Raw genomic sequence first — 16,003 nt, forward strand, 5'->3', positions numbered from 1 at the left:
CCTACCTGCTCAAGGCTACAGAGGGCTGTCCTGCCCAAACAGCCACACCCCAGGGCCAACCCAGTGCTGTGTGCCAAGGGAGTTTCTGAGAGAGCCACCTGATACCCCACGTGACAGCCGGCCTTTCCCCCATCACCCAGGGGCCACCCAGGCAGAGAGCTGAGAACACAGGGGCCATCAGCCTCGCTATCAACCCCACCCCCAAGGGACAGCTCTAAGCTCCCCAGAATCTCAGGCTGGTGGGTCCAGCTGAGCATCCTAGTTTTCACTTTCTCCTCCCAAAAAGAAAAGAACCTTGGCCACTAAATTCTACACCTTCTGGAAATCACTCTAATGACTTCCTGAATGATTGACGGAGGCCAACAGCTGGCCCAGCCCTGCGTGGAGCAGAAACAAACCCTTATCTGTCATAGTTAAGGGCCCTGAATGGGGACAGGTCACATTCTTGGAGCTCAAGGTGACAGGTCAGAGCCCAGGTCCCAGGACAGTGCAGGCAAGTAGAGCAAGCACCGATCTAGCACTAAGATGGGGTCTGAATGACCCTGTAAGGTCCCCCACCTGATTTCCCATGTGGGACCCTGAAGTCAGAGAGAGGCCCGAGAGTTGCAGGGGGCTGGGGGATGGTGTTGGTGAGTTAATCTGCCTTTACTTCAAAACCCAGAAAACCCCAACTATTGGAAAGTGAAACCTCCCAAAGCAAAGCCACCGCCCATCCTCCTTCCCTGCTCTGATTCAGACATGTTTTCCCTGCCCCAGCAGAAGCAAGGCCCTTGAAAGCAAGACAGGAATAAAGACAGCCTCGAGGGATACAAAGATCTGCCCCTGATTTGGGGTTCGGGGGGCTAGTACAATGTACTCACATCTAGAAGTGCAGCTAGCTGCAACCAACGCCTCGGATGGGGAACTCTCACCCAGCCTAGGGGATCACTTCCCAGCAGGGCAAGGCAGGCCAGGCCCAGGGGTGGGGCTTGGGAGTTAAAGAGCCCGTGCAGCTGGTTCTCATTTTATCCTCCGGGCTGCCTCTGCTGCAGCTGAGGGCGCACTGCTCCCTGCGTGCTCATGAGTTTCTGCCTCAGAGCCAGCTGCCTGCACTGGAGTGGGACTGGGAGGAGTTGGAGGGCCCGAGATGGGGCAGGTGCTATCTGAGGGCGCCTCTGCCCATCTGGCATTCATTTTCCAATCTGGGTGAATACAATTCTGCCTCTCCCTTGAAGTGGGGCCTAAATGTTGAGCTCCAGCTACAGCCCCTCCTTTTAAGAGATGATAGCTCTGCATCTTTTATTTCAGACTCAGAAAATTCAGTCCAGGTCTCCAAATAGGTGTTCAATAGAAAACACACACACACACACACGCTCACACACTCTCTCTACAGGTGTTCAATAGAAAACACACACACACACTCACTCTCTCTCTTCCTCTTTCCTGTGATGTGCTGTTTGGGAGCTTGAGGTTTCTCTCTTCTTCCCAAGTTTCTCAGTGTCTGGGCTGGGGAAGGAGGGCCCAGGCTCCAGCAGGTACAGACACTGCAGCCTAGAGGCAGGAGCAGTGGGAGTCAGTACTTCCGCTGCCGAGGGAAGAGACTACTCCCGGAGGATCGGAGTGGGGGGCTGGCAGGGCTGGGGTCTTCCGAGTCCAGGCTGAAGAGGTCTCTCCCAGTACGAAGGATCTGCTCCTCCAGCTTCTTGTGTCTCTTCATGTCCGACAGCACTTTGTCCAGGCGGGCCTCCCGTTTCTGGCTCCGGGCTGAGCTTCCTGGAGAAGGGGAAGGTAAGATACATGGAAGGGATGGAGGTGGTGTGCACCAGACCTGCCTGGACTTCACTCATCACTTGGGGAGTTGGTTAAACATGCAGGTCCCCAGGCCTCTGTCTTGGAGGACCTGAGGTTCAGGGTTGGACCTCAGAGAGAGTGAGCAGCAAAGATCTTGAATGACAGGAAGGCACAGGTAATGTGAAGACCAGGGAGACACCAGGCAGGCGAATGGCAAGGGTAAAGGCCCCAGGACAAGAACAGAGTTCTGTTCAAAGAGTGCAGGCCGGGCATGGTGGCTCACGCTTGTTAATGCCAGCACTTTGGGAGGCCAAGGTGGACGAATCACGAGATCAGGAGTTCGAGACCAGCCTGGCCAACACAAAAAATTACGTGGGCGTGGTGGTGGGCACCCGTAATCCCAGCTACTCGGGAGGCTGAGGCAGGAGAATTGTTTGAACCCGGGAGGTGGAGGTTGCAATGAGACGAGATCGCGCTACTGCATTCCAGCCTTGGTGACAGAGCTAGACTCCATCTCCAACAAAAAAAAAGAGTGCAGAGAACTGGAGGTGGCGGGAGAAGCGCTTGGATTCTCCTTTGACATGCTCTTCCCTGGCAAGATGGAATCCCTTGGAAAATTTTAAGTAGAAAAGTGACATGAGGCTGGGCACGGTGGCTCACGCCGGTAATCCCAGCACTTTGGGAGGCTGAGGCGGGCAGATCACGAGGTCAGGAGATCGAGACCATCCTGGCTAACATGGTGAAACCCTCTCTCTACTAAAAATACAAAAAATTAGCCAGGCCTGGTGGCGGGCACCTGTAGTCCCAGCTACTTGGGAGGCTGAGGCAGGAGAATGGTGTGAACCCAGAAGGCGGAGCTTGCAGTGAGCCGAGATCACACCACTGCATTCCAGCCTGGGTGATAGAGCAAGACTCAGTCTCAAAAAAAAAAAAAAAAAAAAAAAACAAGAAAAGTGACATTTATGGCTGGGCACAGCGGCTCATGCCTGTAATTCCAGCACTTTGGGAAGCCAAGGTGGGCAGATTACTTGAGGTCAGGAGTTCAAGACCAGCCTGGCCAACATGGCGAAACCCCCTCTCTACTAGAAAATACAAAGATTAGCTAGGCGTGGTGATGTGTGCTTATAATCCCAGTCACTCAGGAGGCTGAGGCAGGAGAAACGCTTGAATCCAGGAGGTGGAGATTGCAGTGAGCCAAGATCATGCCACGGCACTCCAGCTAGAGCAACAGAGAAAGACTTCATCACAAAGAAAAAAAAAAAATGACACGATTTATATTTTTAAAGGATCATCTGAATTGCAGAAACTGGAAGCGGAGAGCCCAGTTAAGAGCTACTGTAACTATCTAGGCAAGAAAGACAGTGGCTTGGATGGGGATGTGGTGTTGAAAGTGGAGAGTAGCAGAGGTACTTGGAAATGTACATCTTATAGCTACCAAGACTTGCTGGTGTGAATGTTCAGGTAAAAGAGAGAGAAATAAAGAATGGCTCTAGGCTGGGTGCAGTGGCTCATGCCTGTAATCTCAGCACTTTGGGAGACCGAGGAGGGTGGATCACTTGAGCTCAAGAGTTGGTGACCAACCAGTCTGGGCAACACAGCAAGACTCCGTCTCTCCCCCCACCCCAAAAAAAAAACGAAAAAAGAAAAGAAAAAAAGGCACGACTGAGGGTAAATTCTAGGAAGGCATGTGGGGTGGGAAATGGGGTCACTGGTGTAATTAGAGGATGTACATGGTGGTACAGGGATGCGGATCTAGATAATGTTGAAAGGCCAGGACTTGGACTTCTGGGAATGGGAAACATGATAAAATTATCTGTAATTTTCCACAATCAATGACTAGTTGTTTTTTAAAAAAAGGAATTATCTGTAATTGTGCTTTTTTTTTTTTTTTTTTTTGAGACAGAGTCTTGCTCTGTCGCCCAGGCTGGAGTGCAGTGGCACGATCTCCACTCACTGCAAGCTCTACTGCCTCCCGGGTTAACGCCATTCTCCTGCCTCAGCCTCCCTGGAAGCTGGGACTACAGGTGTCCACCACCATGCCCGGCTAATTTTTTTTTTTGTATTTTCAGTAGAGACAGGGTTTCACCATGTTCGCCAGGATGGTCTCGATCTCCTGACCTCGTGATCCGCCCACCTCAGCCTCCCAAAGTGCTGGGATTACAGGCGTGAGCCACTGTGCCCGGCCCAATTTTTTGTATTTTTAGTAGAGATAGGGTTTCACCATGTTAGCCAGGATGGTCTGGATCTCCTGACCATGATCCGCCCGCCTCGGCCTCCCAAAGTGTAGAGATTACAGGTGTGAGCCACCGCACCTGGCCGTGATTGTGTTTTTTGAGACAAAGTCTCACTCTGTTGCTCAGGCTGGAGTGCAGTGGTGTGATCTCAGGTCACTGCAACCTCCACCTCCCAGGCTCAAGTGATTCTCTTGCCTCAGCCTCCTGAGTAGCTGGGATTATAGGTGCCTGCCACCATGCCCGGCTAACTTTTTGTATTATAATTGTCTCTTAAAGGAATACGAGAGGCCGGGCACATTGGCTCATGCCTATAATCCTAGCACCTTGGGAGGCCGAGGTGGGGGGATCACAAGATCAGGAGTTCGAGACCAGCCTGGCCAACATGGTGAAAGCCCGTCTCTACTAAAAATACAAAAATTGACCTGTCCTGGTTGCATGCGTCTGTAATCCCAGCTACTTGGGAGGCTGAGGCAGGAGAACTGCTTGAACCCGGGAGGCGGAGGTTGCAGTGAGTCGAGATCATGCCATTGCACTCCAGCCTGGGAGACAAAGGCTAGACTCTGTCTCCAAAAAAAAAAAAAAAAAGGAAGACGAGGTAGTAATCTAAGTCATAAAGACAGTGCTACTGGGTGAATACTCTCTCCTGAAGCTGTAAGTTGTGTGGCAGCTGAGGCAGCAAGCAAAGGCCTCTAGGGGAGCCGATCTTGGGTAACTGAGCCCAGGCCCTTCACCTCCCCCAACTGTCCCCTCTCGTTTGTACCTGGGGTGCGTCTCCGGTCAATCAGGGAGTCCTTTGGTGTCACTGGTTCATCATCAAAATCAAATTCCGTGGGCATGTGTGGTCTGGGACAGGTGAACAGAGTGAAGGGTGAGGGCGGTTCTCCCTCCCACCCACACCTGTGCTTCTCCCCTGCCCAGTTCCTCCTCCCCCGCTGGCTTCCCTCCCTCCACTTTCAAAGGTTCCAGGGTCCCACATTTTCCCTCCTTATTTCCTCCCGCCATCAGGGAAGCAGCCCCGGGACAAGGTGTAAGAGTGTGTCTTTACTTTTCCTCTTCCTCTTCTTTGGCCTCCGGCTCCTCATCGGATCTCTCCTCTTCGCTCTGGGCCTCCGGCGTGGGAGGCCGGCGGGGCAGGATCTCGGCCTGCAGCTCCAGGGTACCGTGGGCAGCCAGCAGTTCATAGAGCCGCTGGATTTCGGAGGGCGGGGGCATCCAGGGCTGCCCATCTGCGGGCAGCTCCACCTCCTCGTCGCTGCAGGGCACGCACCAGTCATCGGAGTCCTCCTCCGCAGGCTCTTCCCTACCGGCGCTAGGGACTTCTCCCTGCGCCTCCTCTTCCCCGGACCCCTCACGCTCAGTCTCCTCTCGGCCTCCTTCCTCCTCGTCCTCGGCCTTACCGGCCGAGGCAGAGGGGCCTCCGGTATCCTCCACGGCCAGAGCCTGGAGGCCGGAGGTCACTTCCCCTTCTTCAGACAGAGGCGCCGCCGTGGTGGCCGCAGTGTCTCCATGGCCCCGAGCAAGGGACATAGGCCACTAGGGCAGGGACCCTGCGATGACAGCTGCTGGAGTCCGAAGCCAGGGTCCCCCAGGGATCGGGCTCCCCGGGGGGTTCGGGACCGTCTCCAGCCAATCAGGCTCCCGCAGGGGACGCCGCGGCCAGACCGCCAGTCCCCGGGAGGGGGCGCTCGGTCCCCACCAAGGACCCCACCCCGTGGATCGAGGTCCGGTACTCCGACGCTCCCGGGCCCCGCAGAAACCACTTTCGGAAAGGGGAAAGAGAGGGACGGGCTACTCTTCGCTTCCACGCCGCCCCTCTCCACACCTGGACGCGGCGCCCTCTCCCCAGACCTCGCAGTTGTGGGCCACGTCAAGTCAGCCGCCGTACGCACCTGGAGCTAAGACCCGCCTCCGAGGCTGCGCAAGGTCACACTACGCAGGCGCACAGAAATGGCGCGGGAGGCTCCGCTCTAGTCTAGGCTACTTGGAAGAGGAAAGCGAGGGAAGGCTTGCACATGCGCGAGTAGGCGCGCAGGCTTCAGCCCACAGTAAAGATGGCCACTGGGATGGCGCATGCGCATTCCACCCAATAAGGATCTGCCGGAAGAGAGGCAGCACCGCCGGGCCGGCGGGACGAACGCAGGAACCAACCGAGACTGGAGGCGAGTCTCATGCAGTCTCCGTTTATTGGTGTTTCAGACTCATGCAGCATCCGGCATACAAAAAGGGAGAAATCAGTTTGATAATAGCCTTTTTCTTTTTTTTTTTTAAGAATTTGTTTTTTTTTTTTTTGGAAAAAAAACCCCGCCAAATCCGAACCGCGTTGTAGCTCGGTCCCCGCCTCCTCAGCGGGCTGTCGCGTGCAACAAACCTCCCCCGTCAGCTTAGAAAATAATTATAGAGCGCCCCGCCCCGCCCTCGCTCCTGCCAGTGGGCGCTTTGGTCCTATTTTTTGGATTCTTTCGTTACGAAGCACGTGAATGAATCTAGCCCGACACCTTCAAGAAAAAACTCGTGGACTGGGGTTGAAAAGCCCAGGTGGGCGGGTCAACTCCAGCTGACCTGGAGGGGTCGCCGCGTCCCTCCCTTCTCCCCTGCGTGCGTTCGGAACCAGTGCTCGCCACCCTCACCCGAGTCCCCACACGAGGCCCGGCTTGCCAGCTCTACGACCTGCAAGACACCCTTGGGTGTCCGACCCTGGGTGGTCCCAGCAGAGAACAGTCGGAGCCCGGGGTTGGGGAGCCCTCTCCCAACACTGCTTCCCGCCCCCAAGCCTCAACTAAGTGCTGTCATTTTTGCAGAGTAAACGGTGACGGGAGGTTGGAGAAGAGGATGCTTAAGGGAGATGAGGAGGCAGGAAGAGGAAGGGGGAGATGATAAGGGAAGGAAGAGAGGACTGAGGGTTGAGAGATGCCAAGACAATGGAAGTTGGGAGGAGGCCAGGGTGGAGGTCCAGAGAATTTGGGAGGCAGGAAGAAGTGCAGGGAGGCCAGGAGAGATGCAGGGAGGCTGAGAGCGCAGAGTTGGGGAGGTGTTCAGGGAGGTTTCCAGAGTGCAGGGAGGTTTCCAGAAGTGCAGGGATAGGGGGCCAAGAGGCTGGAGGGGATGCAGGCAGAAGTGCAGGGAGGTTGGAACCAGTGCAGGGATGAGGAGGCCTACAGTTGGCAGAGGAGCCTGGCAAGATGCAGGAGCAGGACAGAAGCTGTAAACAAGGCTGCTCAGGCTCCCTTGGTCCTTAGGGGTGGGGGCCAGGGCCATCAGTTGGGCTCCCCCCAGGGGAGGGATGGGCCCAAGGCAGCTCCCAACAGGAAGAAAAGTCTTGGGATGTGGGGCAGAGCCCCTCACTTATACACTGTGGGAGAGGAGAGGGAAGGACAGACAGGGGGGAGGGGGAGACAAGGAGAGACAAAGGAGAGGTAAGGAGGACAGACAGGAGAGAGCAGGGGCAGGGGTTAGTAAAGCTGCCCTTGCCAACCCTTCCATTCCTCCCCTGCCTGTCCCAAGCCCCCACTCACCGCCTAAGTTGATGACGCAGGAGGCGATGATGATGAGGACTCCCCCCACCAGTGCCACGATGCTTAAGAGCTTGGCCACACGGCCCAGACGCTGGGCCCCGTCCACGTCCCCCTGCTGCAGGCTGTTCCGGGACTGGGATTAGGGCAAGGGGTGGAGGCACATGGCCGGGGTCAGGAGAAGCCAGCCCAGAAGGGATCAGGTGGAAAAGTCATCCAGAAGAGAGAGGCCAGCCCCATGGATGGCGGGTAAGGGAGGAAGGAGTGGAGGGGTAGGGGGAGGAGGGCACAGGTCAGCGAGGCTATGTGACATATGTGCTTCCATATCCCTCCCACCCAAAGGGGGGCAGGGCAGTGGTGGCTCAGAGGGTTAGGTCCTAGGGAGAGGCAAACAAAGGCCCTGGAATTGGGGAGGTGGGATCCATGCAGACAGGAGAGGGTAAGGAAGGCATGATTACTCCTGGGGCTCTGTCACAGCACTGGCGGGAAGCTGGGAGCCACAGCAGGCCTGGGCCAGGGTCCCATGGGGCTCACCATGACAGCATAAGCGAAGGCCACGATGTTGACAGGCCACATGGGGCAGAAGCAGGACAGGATGGCAAGGATGATGTAGTCCCGAGGTTTCTGGGTGCCTTCACCCCCCTCCACCCCAGGACCTGCCAGCTGGGAGCTGGGGTGGCGGCTCAGGCTACCTCGGGGAGATCCTGGATGCCCACTGTGCGCCCTTCCCATTCGATCCTCCTCAACCAACTGCTGCAGCACTCGGGGGGGAGCCCCATTAGCTGGGGGGGATTTTTTTGAGGGTGGCGAGTGAGGCTCAGGGGCTGGGCCCTCTTCCCCATCACCAGCCTGCAGGGGCACCACTGCCCCATTCTCTTGCTTTTCCTCCACACTCTCAGACAGAATCTCAGGGGTGGGGTCCTCCTGGGTAGGCAGCGCTGGTTGAATGGCTGGCTTGGGGGTGGGCTGGGAATCTGGCTGGGGGTCTGGCTGCGGAGCAGGCTCTGGGGCTGGTTCAGGTGGGGCTGCAGACTCCAGCCTGGACCCCTGGTCTGCAGTGGCCTCTTTGCTCACTTCTGGTTTAGACACTGTTTCTTGGCATGGCTGTTCGGGGCTGCAGTTGGCCTTTGATTCCCCTCCTGGGCTTAAGCTGAGGTCTGTGGCCTGGGCTGTTTCTGAGGCCCCAGCCGGGGTCTCTGGGGTTTCTGGAGCCAGCCCAGCCTTGGGCCCTGAGTCCACAAGGGCTGCAGTGGTGTCTGGGCCTGGCTGCGGGGCCTCTGGCTGGTCTGGTACCCCTGCTAGGACCTGGGGAGGGCCAGTTTCAGCTTCAGAATGGCCAGGCCCTTTGCCTGGAACCTCGGGACTCTCCTCAACCCCCTTCATCTCAGAGACCTCGGAGCTGCTGGCTGCCATCTTGAGATGGGAGAGGGGAGAGAGCCCCTTTGGGAAGGATGGAATAGCAGAGACAGCGGCAAACCCTGGAAGAGGAGGAGATAGGCTTGGGGTGAGGAGGGAAGAGGGTGTTCAGCACTGCAGGCCCAATTGGGCCACATTCCTGTCTCAGGGCCAGCCTTGCACTGCCTCTAGGGAGAGGAAGAAAGTTGGGGTTTCCTTTGCTTTAGGGTGGGACATCCCTGGGGGAGGAGTGCTCTACTCAAAGTATTCTGCTTGGAGAGCCCTGGGGAAGATTAACCCTTTTGTAAACAGGACCTTCTCCAGGGTCTCTCCCTGGGTCCATCCAACAAGATCCAGACTCTCAGATCCCAGCACCCCAAAATTAACGAGCTGTGCAAACAGCACTCCGACAGGCGGACTGGGCAGAGGACCCGACATTCGCATTCCACTCCCTCTGCATCCTCCCCTCCTCCCTGGGCGCCCAGGCGGTGCGGGTTTTCTTGCTGCGCGTTTAGGGCGAGGACGCCCCCGCTTCTCCCTGGGGGACCTGGTTATCTCCTCCGATCCCCGTCAGCCCCTCTCCTGGGGCTTCCCTCGCCTTCGGTGGGCTGGCGCCTCCTTCCGAGGGTTCAGCCCGCCCAGCACCACCAGCCCTCTAGACACCCGCATTCCCGTGCAGCCCGCCCGGCGTCGGCCGTCGGTCGGTCCACTCCTACCCGCAGCCTCAGTCTGCCCGGGTCTCACCTCGACGCCGGCCTCCGGACAGCTCCCGCTGCCGCTGCTGGCTTTTGCAGCAGCCGCAGCCCGGGAGAGAGCAAGTCAGCTAGGGAGGGAGGGAGGCGGCGGGTCTCCCTCCTCTCCCCTCCCGTGTGCTCATCCCCTCCTCTCCGGTCCCCTCCCCTACGCTCCGCCGCCGTCGCGCGCCGCCCCCGCCCCTCGCGAGCCTCCGGCCCCTCCCGCCAGCCCCAGGGAGCCACGCGTTACCCAGGCAACCGGCCCGTGGACCACTCGCGCCCCCTCCCTGCCCCTTCCCACGCGCGCCTCCAGGCGGGGCCCCCCGCCTCCTTCCTAAGTCCCCGGCCCCGCCCGCCAACGGTCACCGGGGTCCCTGGAAGAGACGGGGGTTGGGGGAAAACGGAGAGGGTTCTGCGAGGAGACGGGACCAGTGAGACAGGCAGGACCGGGTGGAGGCGCCTCTACGAGCAGGAGGAGGGGAAGGAAGATGGGGCAAGACACGGGGAGGCTGCAGAGGAGCAGCAGGGTGGGGTTTCGAGAGAATGGACCCTGCAGAAAGGAGCAGCAGAAACTAGCGCTGGAAGGCTCGAAAAAGGGGCCCTGGAAAGGACTGAGCGGGGACAGGAAATTTCAAGGGGCAGGAGAGGCTGGGCAAAAGAGCCCGTGTAAACACGGGGTGGCCTATGCCCAGGATTAGGGACAGGTGCAGCTTTCATTCTCTACCTCGCTGCTCTCAGTCCTAGGGCTTGGACTCCCCAGCCTTTCCGCAGCCGCATCCACCCACCATGGCCTCAGGGATGTAACGCGCGCAGGGAGGGATGCGGCTGGGGGCTGAGCAGCGGTCATGGGTGTGGACGGGGGATGGCGGCATTCCTGTCTGGCAGCTGCTTGGTTTTCTAACGGGGCCTCTTCAAACCTCCAGGGGCCATTCTGGGCCTGTCCCGATAGGGAATTCCCCAGAGACCTGGAACTTGCTCTCCACAGCCACAGCCTTGGCCCCGCCCTAAATCTGTGCTGCCGCCAGTAAGACTGCCCCTGGGGAGGGCGGAGCCAGAACCCCACAGCCGCACAGGGTAGAGCAAGGCTGAACTGATAAGACACCTGGCCGAGAACAAACCCTTGGGGGTGGGGGCAGGTGCTTAGTGATGGCAATTCATTTAATCCAGAGGCAGAAACAAGATTTTATTTAAAATTTATTGTAATAGGGTCTGCGCAAAAGGAAGGGGTGGAGGGTGGGGTACATGCAGGGGACACAGGAACACGATGACATAGCCAGGGCCACAACTTCTGTCGTGGGGAAGAGGGATGAAAAGACAAGACCAGGGCTGGAGCTGGGGTGGAAAAGGGGAGGGGGACACTGGCTGCATTCCCCCGCCCCAGGAAGCACCTCTAGGCCCTGGACCCCTCGCTCACCCTGGCCCCTAAGACTCCATCTCTTCTCTGCCTCTGGCCCTCCTGGCTCCTCCTTCTGCTCCCCTTGACTTTTCCCCATGACAGATTCTCAAGTAGGACGATGTTCAGGGCTTGACCCCAAATCCCCATACCACCTTATGAAGGTACAACCTTTGCCGGCCCTGCTTCTGCCCCTCCTCAAACCTCACCGCTTTCCCTCTGGGACAGCTCTGATCCCCCTCCTTCCTCTCCTCCCTCCCCCTGGAAAAAAAAAAAGGGAAAAAGAAAGCACCAACTCCCCGGGGAGGGGCTGCAGACAGCAGGGGGAGAGGACTGGAAGGAGAGAAGAGGACCGTCGAGGGAAAAGGCTCACAAGTCCCTGGGAGGACAGGGCATGGGCTTACAGAGAGGAGAGGGGGTACGGGCAGTGGCTGCTCGTGTCCTCTGCCACCCTGCCCACTGTCCAGGGGACTTCAACACAACCGAGGGGACAGGTTTGTGTGGGGTCAGGTCTGATAGAAGAGAGGAGCAGGAGAAACAAATCGTTAAAACCTAGCGAATTCCCCTAAGAAAACATTTCTTCCTCCTTTCCTTCCGGAGGCTCCTTGGTTGGTGGGGAAATAGGAGTTGGTGGGAAAAGAGGGGGGAGAGGAGCCTGTACCAGGGAACTCTACTCCATTCTCCCCTCTCCCCCGCAACCAAGTTGGAGCTCACCAGGGTTGGGAGGGAAGTGGCTGAGAGCTCACAGGCACCCCCTCCGCCCCCGAGAGGGAGCCCACAGCTGTGGGAGGGGCTGCTACTGCTGCTGCCGCCGCTGCTGCCGCTGCTGCTGCCGCCGCCGCCGCTGCCGCCATTGGACAAACCTCACCAGTACCTGCACACGAAAAACACCACGGATCACAGCGCGATCTCAATGGCAAAAGCCTTGCCCTCACCCCAGACCTTCCCAGTTTGCTTCCCCTGGGACACAGCCGTTGCTCACTTCCTATCTGGTTCCCAGAGGCCTCGGCCTGCATCCTCACCCAGACAGAGCAGTTCTCCTCAAAGGTCCTCCCTGTACCCAGAAATCTCCCTAGCCTGAGTGGTACATGGGCATCCCTCACCTTCCTGAGATCCCCTATTGGGCCCTTTGAGCCCCCTTGTCCCCCACACCCCCCATCCCGCCCCCCAGCCATGCCCCACGCCTTGCCTGGTGGGTGTGGGGTCCCCCTCAGCAGGTGGGCTGTGGCTGGGGGGCGTCTCCCGGGACAGGGGGGGCGGCCCCCACCAGATGGGTCTGCATGTGGCCGGCCAGCTGGGCAGGGGTCTTGCAGTGCACGCTGCACAGCTTGCACAGGATGCGGTCAGCCCGCGGGGCCTGGAGCCCGTGGTCCTTCACCGCGTGGATGCGCAGGTATGCTGCCGTGGTGAAGCCTATTGGGGGGTGGATTGGGATGGGGCGGGGGTCAGCCAGGCGGAGACCCCAGAGACGGGGCTGATCTCCTAGGCGGGGGATGCCCTCCTCAGATGGCCCTGTCCTCCTCCCACGGCATCCTTGGTAGCCTGGGGTTAACTGCTCTGCTGGGGCTGGTGGGCACAGCAGCCCCTCCCTGAGCCTGGGGCCTGGCTTGCGTGGTGCCCGCTTCTCAGCCTTGGTACCTACAGAGCTCACTCTCCATGGCCGAGAGACCTCTCCCAGGATGACAGGACACTGACTCCTAGCCAATGGCAGGGTTGACCCTCAGCAGAGACGGCTGTGTCCCCCTCCCTCCAGTGCCCCGCGGTCTCAACCCAGTTAACCGGTGAGTCTGACTGAAGGCAGCTTTCTCTGCTACCCGTGCAGGGGGCGTGCTGGTAAATCCCAGCCCGTGTACTACTCCACCTGCCCCAGGAGCTGGAGACAAGACCTTGTGGCTGCGCGGCGGAAACCTTGCCTTGTGACCCTTGGAACTGGCTTTCTTGACTACTCCCTTCCCCAGAGCAGCCAAGTTCCACTCCCGCTCTCCCCACGTATGCCCAGGAGATTCAACCTCTCTGGCAGATCTCTCCTCCAGCCAGGACTTCTTAAGAGTCTAACAACATTCATTCAGGTGTCCCCCGCTGCTCCCTTGACCTCTTGGAGGACTCTAGACGCCACGAGCTCTTGGCTACAGCACCCTTAGCCCGTATCTGTGGCAGGGCGTCTGGCCAGGCGCCCACCCTCTGCCCCTGGCCCTCCCGGCAGTCCTCGGCATGTACCTTTGTTGCAGAGCTCACAGACATGGTGAGGGCCCTGGCTGTGCACCTTCATGTGGTCCGAAATATAAGCCGAGCTCAGCATCTTGCCACACACGTGACATGGCACCTTCTCCTCGTGTCGAACTGTGTGCGCCCGCAGCCGATCCTTCGTGGCGAAAGCTGCCTCACATTTCTGGGGAGGGGGGAGGGGCGTGGGGGGTGTCACAGGAGAATTAAAGCTTGGCGGGCTGGGGAGGGGGGAGCAAGAGGTTAAAGGTATCAGAGCCTTGGGGATCTTTGATCTGTAGGAAATGGGAGTGACATGATGAGGCCTTGAAGAAGGGATGAGAAAATGGAGTGAAAAGGCAAAAAGAAGAGAGAGAAAAAGGGGGTCTGAGAGGCTGAACTCAGACAGCTACCATGAGGATCAAAATCATGAAAACCAGGACGGGAAGAGGCGGGCTTCCTACCTCACATTTGAAGGGCCGTTCTGTTGAGTGCACTTGTCTGACGTGACTGTTGAGGTGATCCGGCCTGGGGACACGTTGGGGTTGGGGTTAGGGTGGAGGTGGTGGACCCCAAATCCGCCAACCTGCACCACAGGCCTTTCCGAGGATCCCTGCGCCTCCTCCCGGAGCCCGGGCCGTCACAGCGCCACTTCGGCAGGAAATCCCTCCCCTGGAACCCAGCCGCTGCCGCCGCCGCCTCCTCCCACGCAAAGCTTCCGTCAACCCCAAGGCCCACCTCCTCGACAAAGGACCACCCCTTGCTCCCTGGTAACCGGGAGAGGCTTCCTCCCTCCGCCCTGGGAGGGGCTCCCCTTCCCCAACCTCAGCAGCCGCCTCCCTCCCCGCCAGCAACGGCCAGGCCACCTCCGTCGCGTCCCTCCCTCCCCACGGCCTAGCGGGCGGCCGAGGCCCCGTGCACACCGGGAGAAGCTCTTGCCACAGTGGGAGCAGTTGTAGGGCTTGTGCACAGCGCCGTCATGTGAGCGCACGTGGTAGCTCATGCGGTCCTTGCGCTTGAAGCGCTGCTGGCACACCGGGCACTGGTAGGGCTTCTCGTCCGAGTGCGACAGCTTGTGTCGGTTCAGGTGGTAGACGTCGCGGAAGGCCTTCCCGCACATCTCGCAGGCGTGGTTCTTCCGGATGCGCTTCCCCGAGGCGGTCGTGGTCACCACGCCACCGGCGGCCACTGCGGCAGCGCCGCCGCCGGCACCCGCCTCTCCCCCTCCCCCGCCAGCTCCGCTCAGCTGGGGCACGCTCAGGAGGCTCAGGGGCACCATGGTGGGCATCTTCATAGCACCCGAGGGGACCCGGCCGGCCTTGGCTCCCGTGTGGATGGCTTCGTGCCTCCGGAGATTGTAGCCGTTCTTGAACTCCTTGGCGCACAGAGCGCAAATATAAGGCCCCTTGCTCTTTGTCTTCTTCTCCAAGGCAGACGCAACCGGGGCCACGGCGACCGTCGAGGTTGGGGCTACGACGGCGGTGGCCGCCGCCGCGGCGATGGTGGCGGCGGAGGCGGGGGGCGCGGCCTCGGCCGCGGGCGCCGACACGGGCGGGGGTGGCGGAGGGGGCGCCGGGGGCTGCTTCAGGGCTGCTGTGTCCACCGTGGAGGCAGCGGCGGGGGCCGGGGGCGCGGCAGCGACGGCGGCAGCAGCGGCGGCGGCGGCCGCAGCAGCCGCGGCGGACTCCTGGGCGGCGGCAAGCACCGGGAGCAAGTCCACCTGGAGGGGCTCGGCCGCCGGGGCCTGGGGCGTGGGCGGGGGCGCCGGCGCGGCCTACGGAAACAAGGCGCCGAGTGGGCCGCGAGTGCGGGCGGGCGCCCCCCCAGCCCGGGCCGCCGCGGCCGGCCCTACTCACCTGGAATGGACTCTGGGCGCAGCCCTGGGAGGCAAAGAAGCGGGACTGGAGCTCAGCCCCGACCTGCAGGGGGTTCTGGGCGTGACCCTGAGGTGGCGGGAAGGAGTTCATGAGGCCGCCCACCCCCCGGGAGTCCAGGCCCAGCACGGGGAAGGGGGGGGCCAGCAGCGTGCAAGGGAACACCGGGAACATGGCCTCGGCCGCAGCGGGGCCCCCGGGGCTCAGCGGGGGCCGGGGGCGCGGGCCGCGCGGGGCCCGGGCTCGGGGCGCCGCCCCCGGCCGGCCGGGCTGGGCCGCGCCGAACGCATGGCCCGCGGGCCGCCCCGCCGCCCGCGCACCCCGGCCGGCGGGAGGGAGGGAGGGAAGGAGGGCGCCTTGCGGGCCGCGGAGCGCCGCGGCGACGGCGGCGGCGACGCCCCCTGGGTGGGGGCGGGAGGCCCCGCGGGGCCGGGGCCGGGGGCGGGGGCCCGGGCGGCGGCGGCGGCGGCGGCGGCGGCGGCGGCGGTTGGAGCCTGGCGGGGCGGGGTGGGGGGAGCGAGGGAGCAGCCTCGGCCCCCGCCGCGCGCGCGCCCAGCCGGCGCCTCGGGGAGGGCGGGGGAGGGCGCGAGGGAGGGAGGGGGACAGCTGCGCGCGCACCGGGCGCGCGGAGGGGGGGTGGGACGGGAGGGAGGGCGGGCAGGAGGGGGTGTGGGCAGGGGGGTGGGGGCGGGGGGAGGGGGTTGTTACCTGGAAGATGAAGCTGCTCCAGTTGCTGGGATCCATGGCGGAGGGAGGGAGGGAGGTGGCTCGCGCTCACCCTGGGGCGGGAGGAGGAGGAGGCGGCGGTGGGGGAGGGGGAACCCGGGGAGGAGGTGCGCGGGGCGGGCAGGAGGGGGGAGGTGGAGGGTGGGGGGAGCGGAGCACACTGCGC

At 60.9% G+C, this 16,003-nt stretch overlaps 4 protein-coding genes across 9 annotated transcripts in view; all 4 read right to left on the minus strand.

Annotated features, from left to right (window-relative positions):
* MVP (major vault protein) overlaps nt 1-968 on the minus strand; it is a 28,182-nt gene extending 27,214 nt beyond the window's left edge. The window contains exon 1 of the mRNA XM_007989792.3: nt 861-968. The gene's annotated coding sequence lies outside the window, so the exon portion shown is untranslated. The remainder of the gene's footprint in view (nt 1-860) is intronic.
* Nucleotides 969-1,251: 283 nt separating this feature from the next.
* PAGR1 (PAXIP1 associated glutamate rich protein 1) lies at nt 1,252-5,911 on the minus strand. The gene is made up of 3 exons (XM_007989825.3): nt 5,050-5,911; nt 4,765-4,847; nt 1,252-1,752 (listed from the first exon to the last, which is right to left on the minus strand). The coding sequence occupies exons 1-3, from the start codon at nt 5,529-5,531 to the stop codon at nt 1,553-1,555; spliced, it is 765 nt and encodes a 254-aa protein (XP_007988016.1). The 5' UTR covers nt 5,532-5,911; the 3' UTR covers nt 1,252-1,552.
* Nucleotides 5,912-7,240: 1,329 nt separating this feature from the next.
* On the minus strand, nt 7,241-9,761 carry PRRT2 (proline rich transmembrane protein 2). Of its 3 annotated transcripts, XM_007989819.3 has the most exons (4): nt 9,653-9,761; nt 8,048-8,991; nt 7,517-7,649; nt 7,247-7,353 (listed from the first exon to the last, which is right to left on the minus strand). In XM_007989819.3, the coding sequence occupies exons 2-4, from the start codon at nt 8,924-8,926 to the stop codon at nt 7,343-7,345; spliced, it is 1,023 nt and encodes a 340-aa protein (XP_007988010.1). In that variant the 5' UTR covers nt 8,927-8,991; nt 9,653-9,761; the 3' UTR covers nt 7,247-7,342. The 3 variants fall into 3 exon arrangements, with proteins under 3 accessions (XP_007987993.1, XP_007988000.1, XP_007988010.1); XM_007989802.3 differs by having other exon boundaries at nt 7,241-7,649; XM_007989809.3 differs by having other exon boundaries at nt 7,241-7,649; nt 9,625-9,721.
* A 1,057-nt stretch (nt 9,762-10,818) lies between these two features.
* MAZ (MYC associated zinc finger protein) lies at nt 10,819-15,906 on the minus strand. 4 transcript variants are annotated; one of them, XM_073015305.1, is made up of 7 exons: nt 15,820-15,906; nt 15,094-15,180; nt 14,161-15,011; nt 13,702-13,765; nt 13,253-13,424; nt 12,225-12,448; nt 10,819-11,909 (listed from the first exon to the last, which is right to left on the minus strand). In XM_073015305.1, exons 1-6 carry the CDS (start codon nt 15,853-15,855, stop codon nt 12,246-12,248), a joined length of 1,413 nt encoding a protein of 470 aa, XP_072871406.1. In that variant the 5' UTR covers nt 15,856-15,906; the 3' UTR covers nt 10,819-11,909; nt 12,225-12,245. The 4 variants fall into 4 exon arrangements, with proteins under 4 accessions (XP_072871406.1, XP_072871407.1, XP_072871404.1 ...); XM_073015306.1 differs by lacking the exon at nt 12,225-12,448 and having other exon boundaries at nt 15,820-15,904; XM_073015303.1 differs by lacking the exon at nt 15,820-15,906 and having other exon boundaries at nt 15,094-15,451.
* Between the last annotated feature and the right edge of the window lie 97 nt (nt 15,907-16,003).

Source organism: Chlorocebus sabaeus, chromosome 5, assembly GCF_047675955.1.
Source record: "Chlorocebus sabaeus isolate Y175 chromosome 5, mChlSab1.0.hap1, whole genome shotgun sequence".
NCBI lineage: Eukaryota > Metazoa > Chordata > Mammalia > Primates > Cercopithecidae > Chlorocebus > Chlorocebus sabaeus.

Excerpts from the sequence above, each read along its gene's own strand:
- PRRT2 (XM_007989802.3), bottom strand. The coding sequence starts at position 8,926 with ATGGCAGCCAGCAGCTCCGAGGTCTCTGAGATGAAGGGGGTTGAGGAG. Across the intron at positions 7,650-8,047 it reads CCTTCGCTTATGCTGTCATG|TCCCGGAACAGCCTGCAGCA; the intron begins GTGAGCCCCATG and ends CCCTAATCCCAG.
- PAGR1 (XM_007989825.3), bottom strand. The coding sequence starts at position 5,531 with ATGTCCCTTGCTCGGGGCCATGGAGACACTGCGGCCACCACGGCGGCG. Across the intron at positions 4,848-5,049 it reads AAAGAAGAGGAAGAGGAAAA|ACCACACATGCCCACGGAAT; the intron begins GTAAAGACACAC and ends CACCTGTCCCAG. Across the intron at positions 1,753-4,764 it reads TGACCGGAGACGCACCCCAG|GAAGCTCAGCCCGGAGCCAG; the intron begins GTACAAACGAGA and ends CCCCTTCTCCAG.
- MAZ (XM_073015303.1), bottom strand. The coding sequence starts at position 15,285 with ATGTTCCCGGTGTTCCCTTGCACGCTGCTGGCCCCCCCCTTCCCCGTG. Across the intron at positions 13,766-14,160 it reads TGTGGCAAGAGCTTCTCCCG|GCCGGATCACCTCAACAGTC; the intron begins GTGTGCACGGGG and ends ACGTGTCCCCAG. Across the intron at positions 12,449-13,252 it reads CTGTGAGCTCTGCAACAAAG|GCTTCACCACGGCAGCATAC; the intron begins GTACATGCCGAG and ends ACCCCCCAATAG.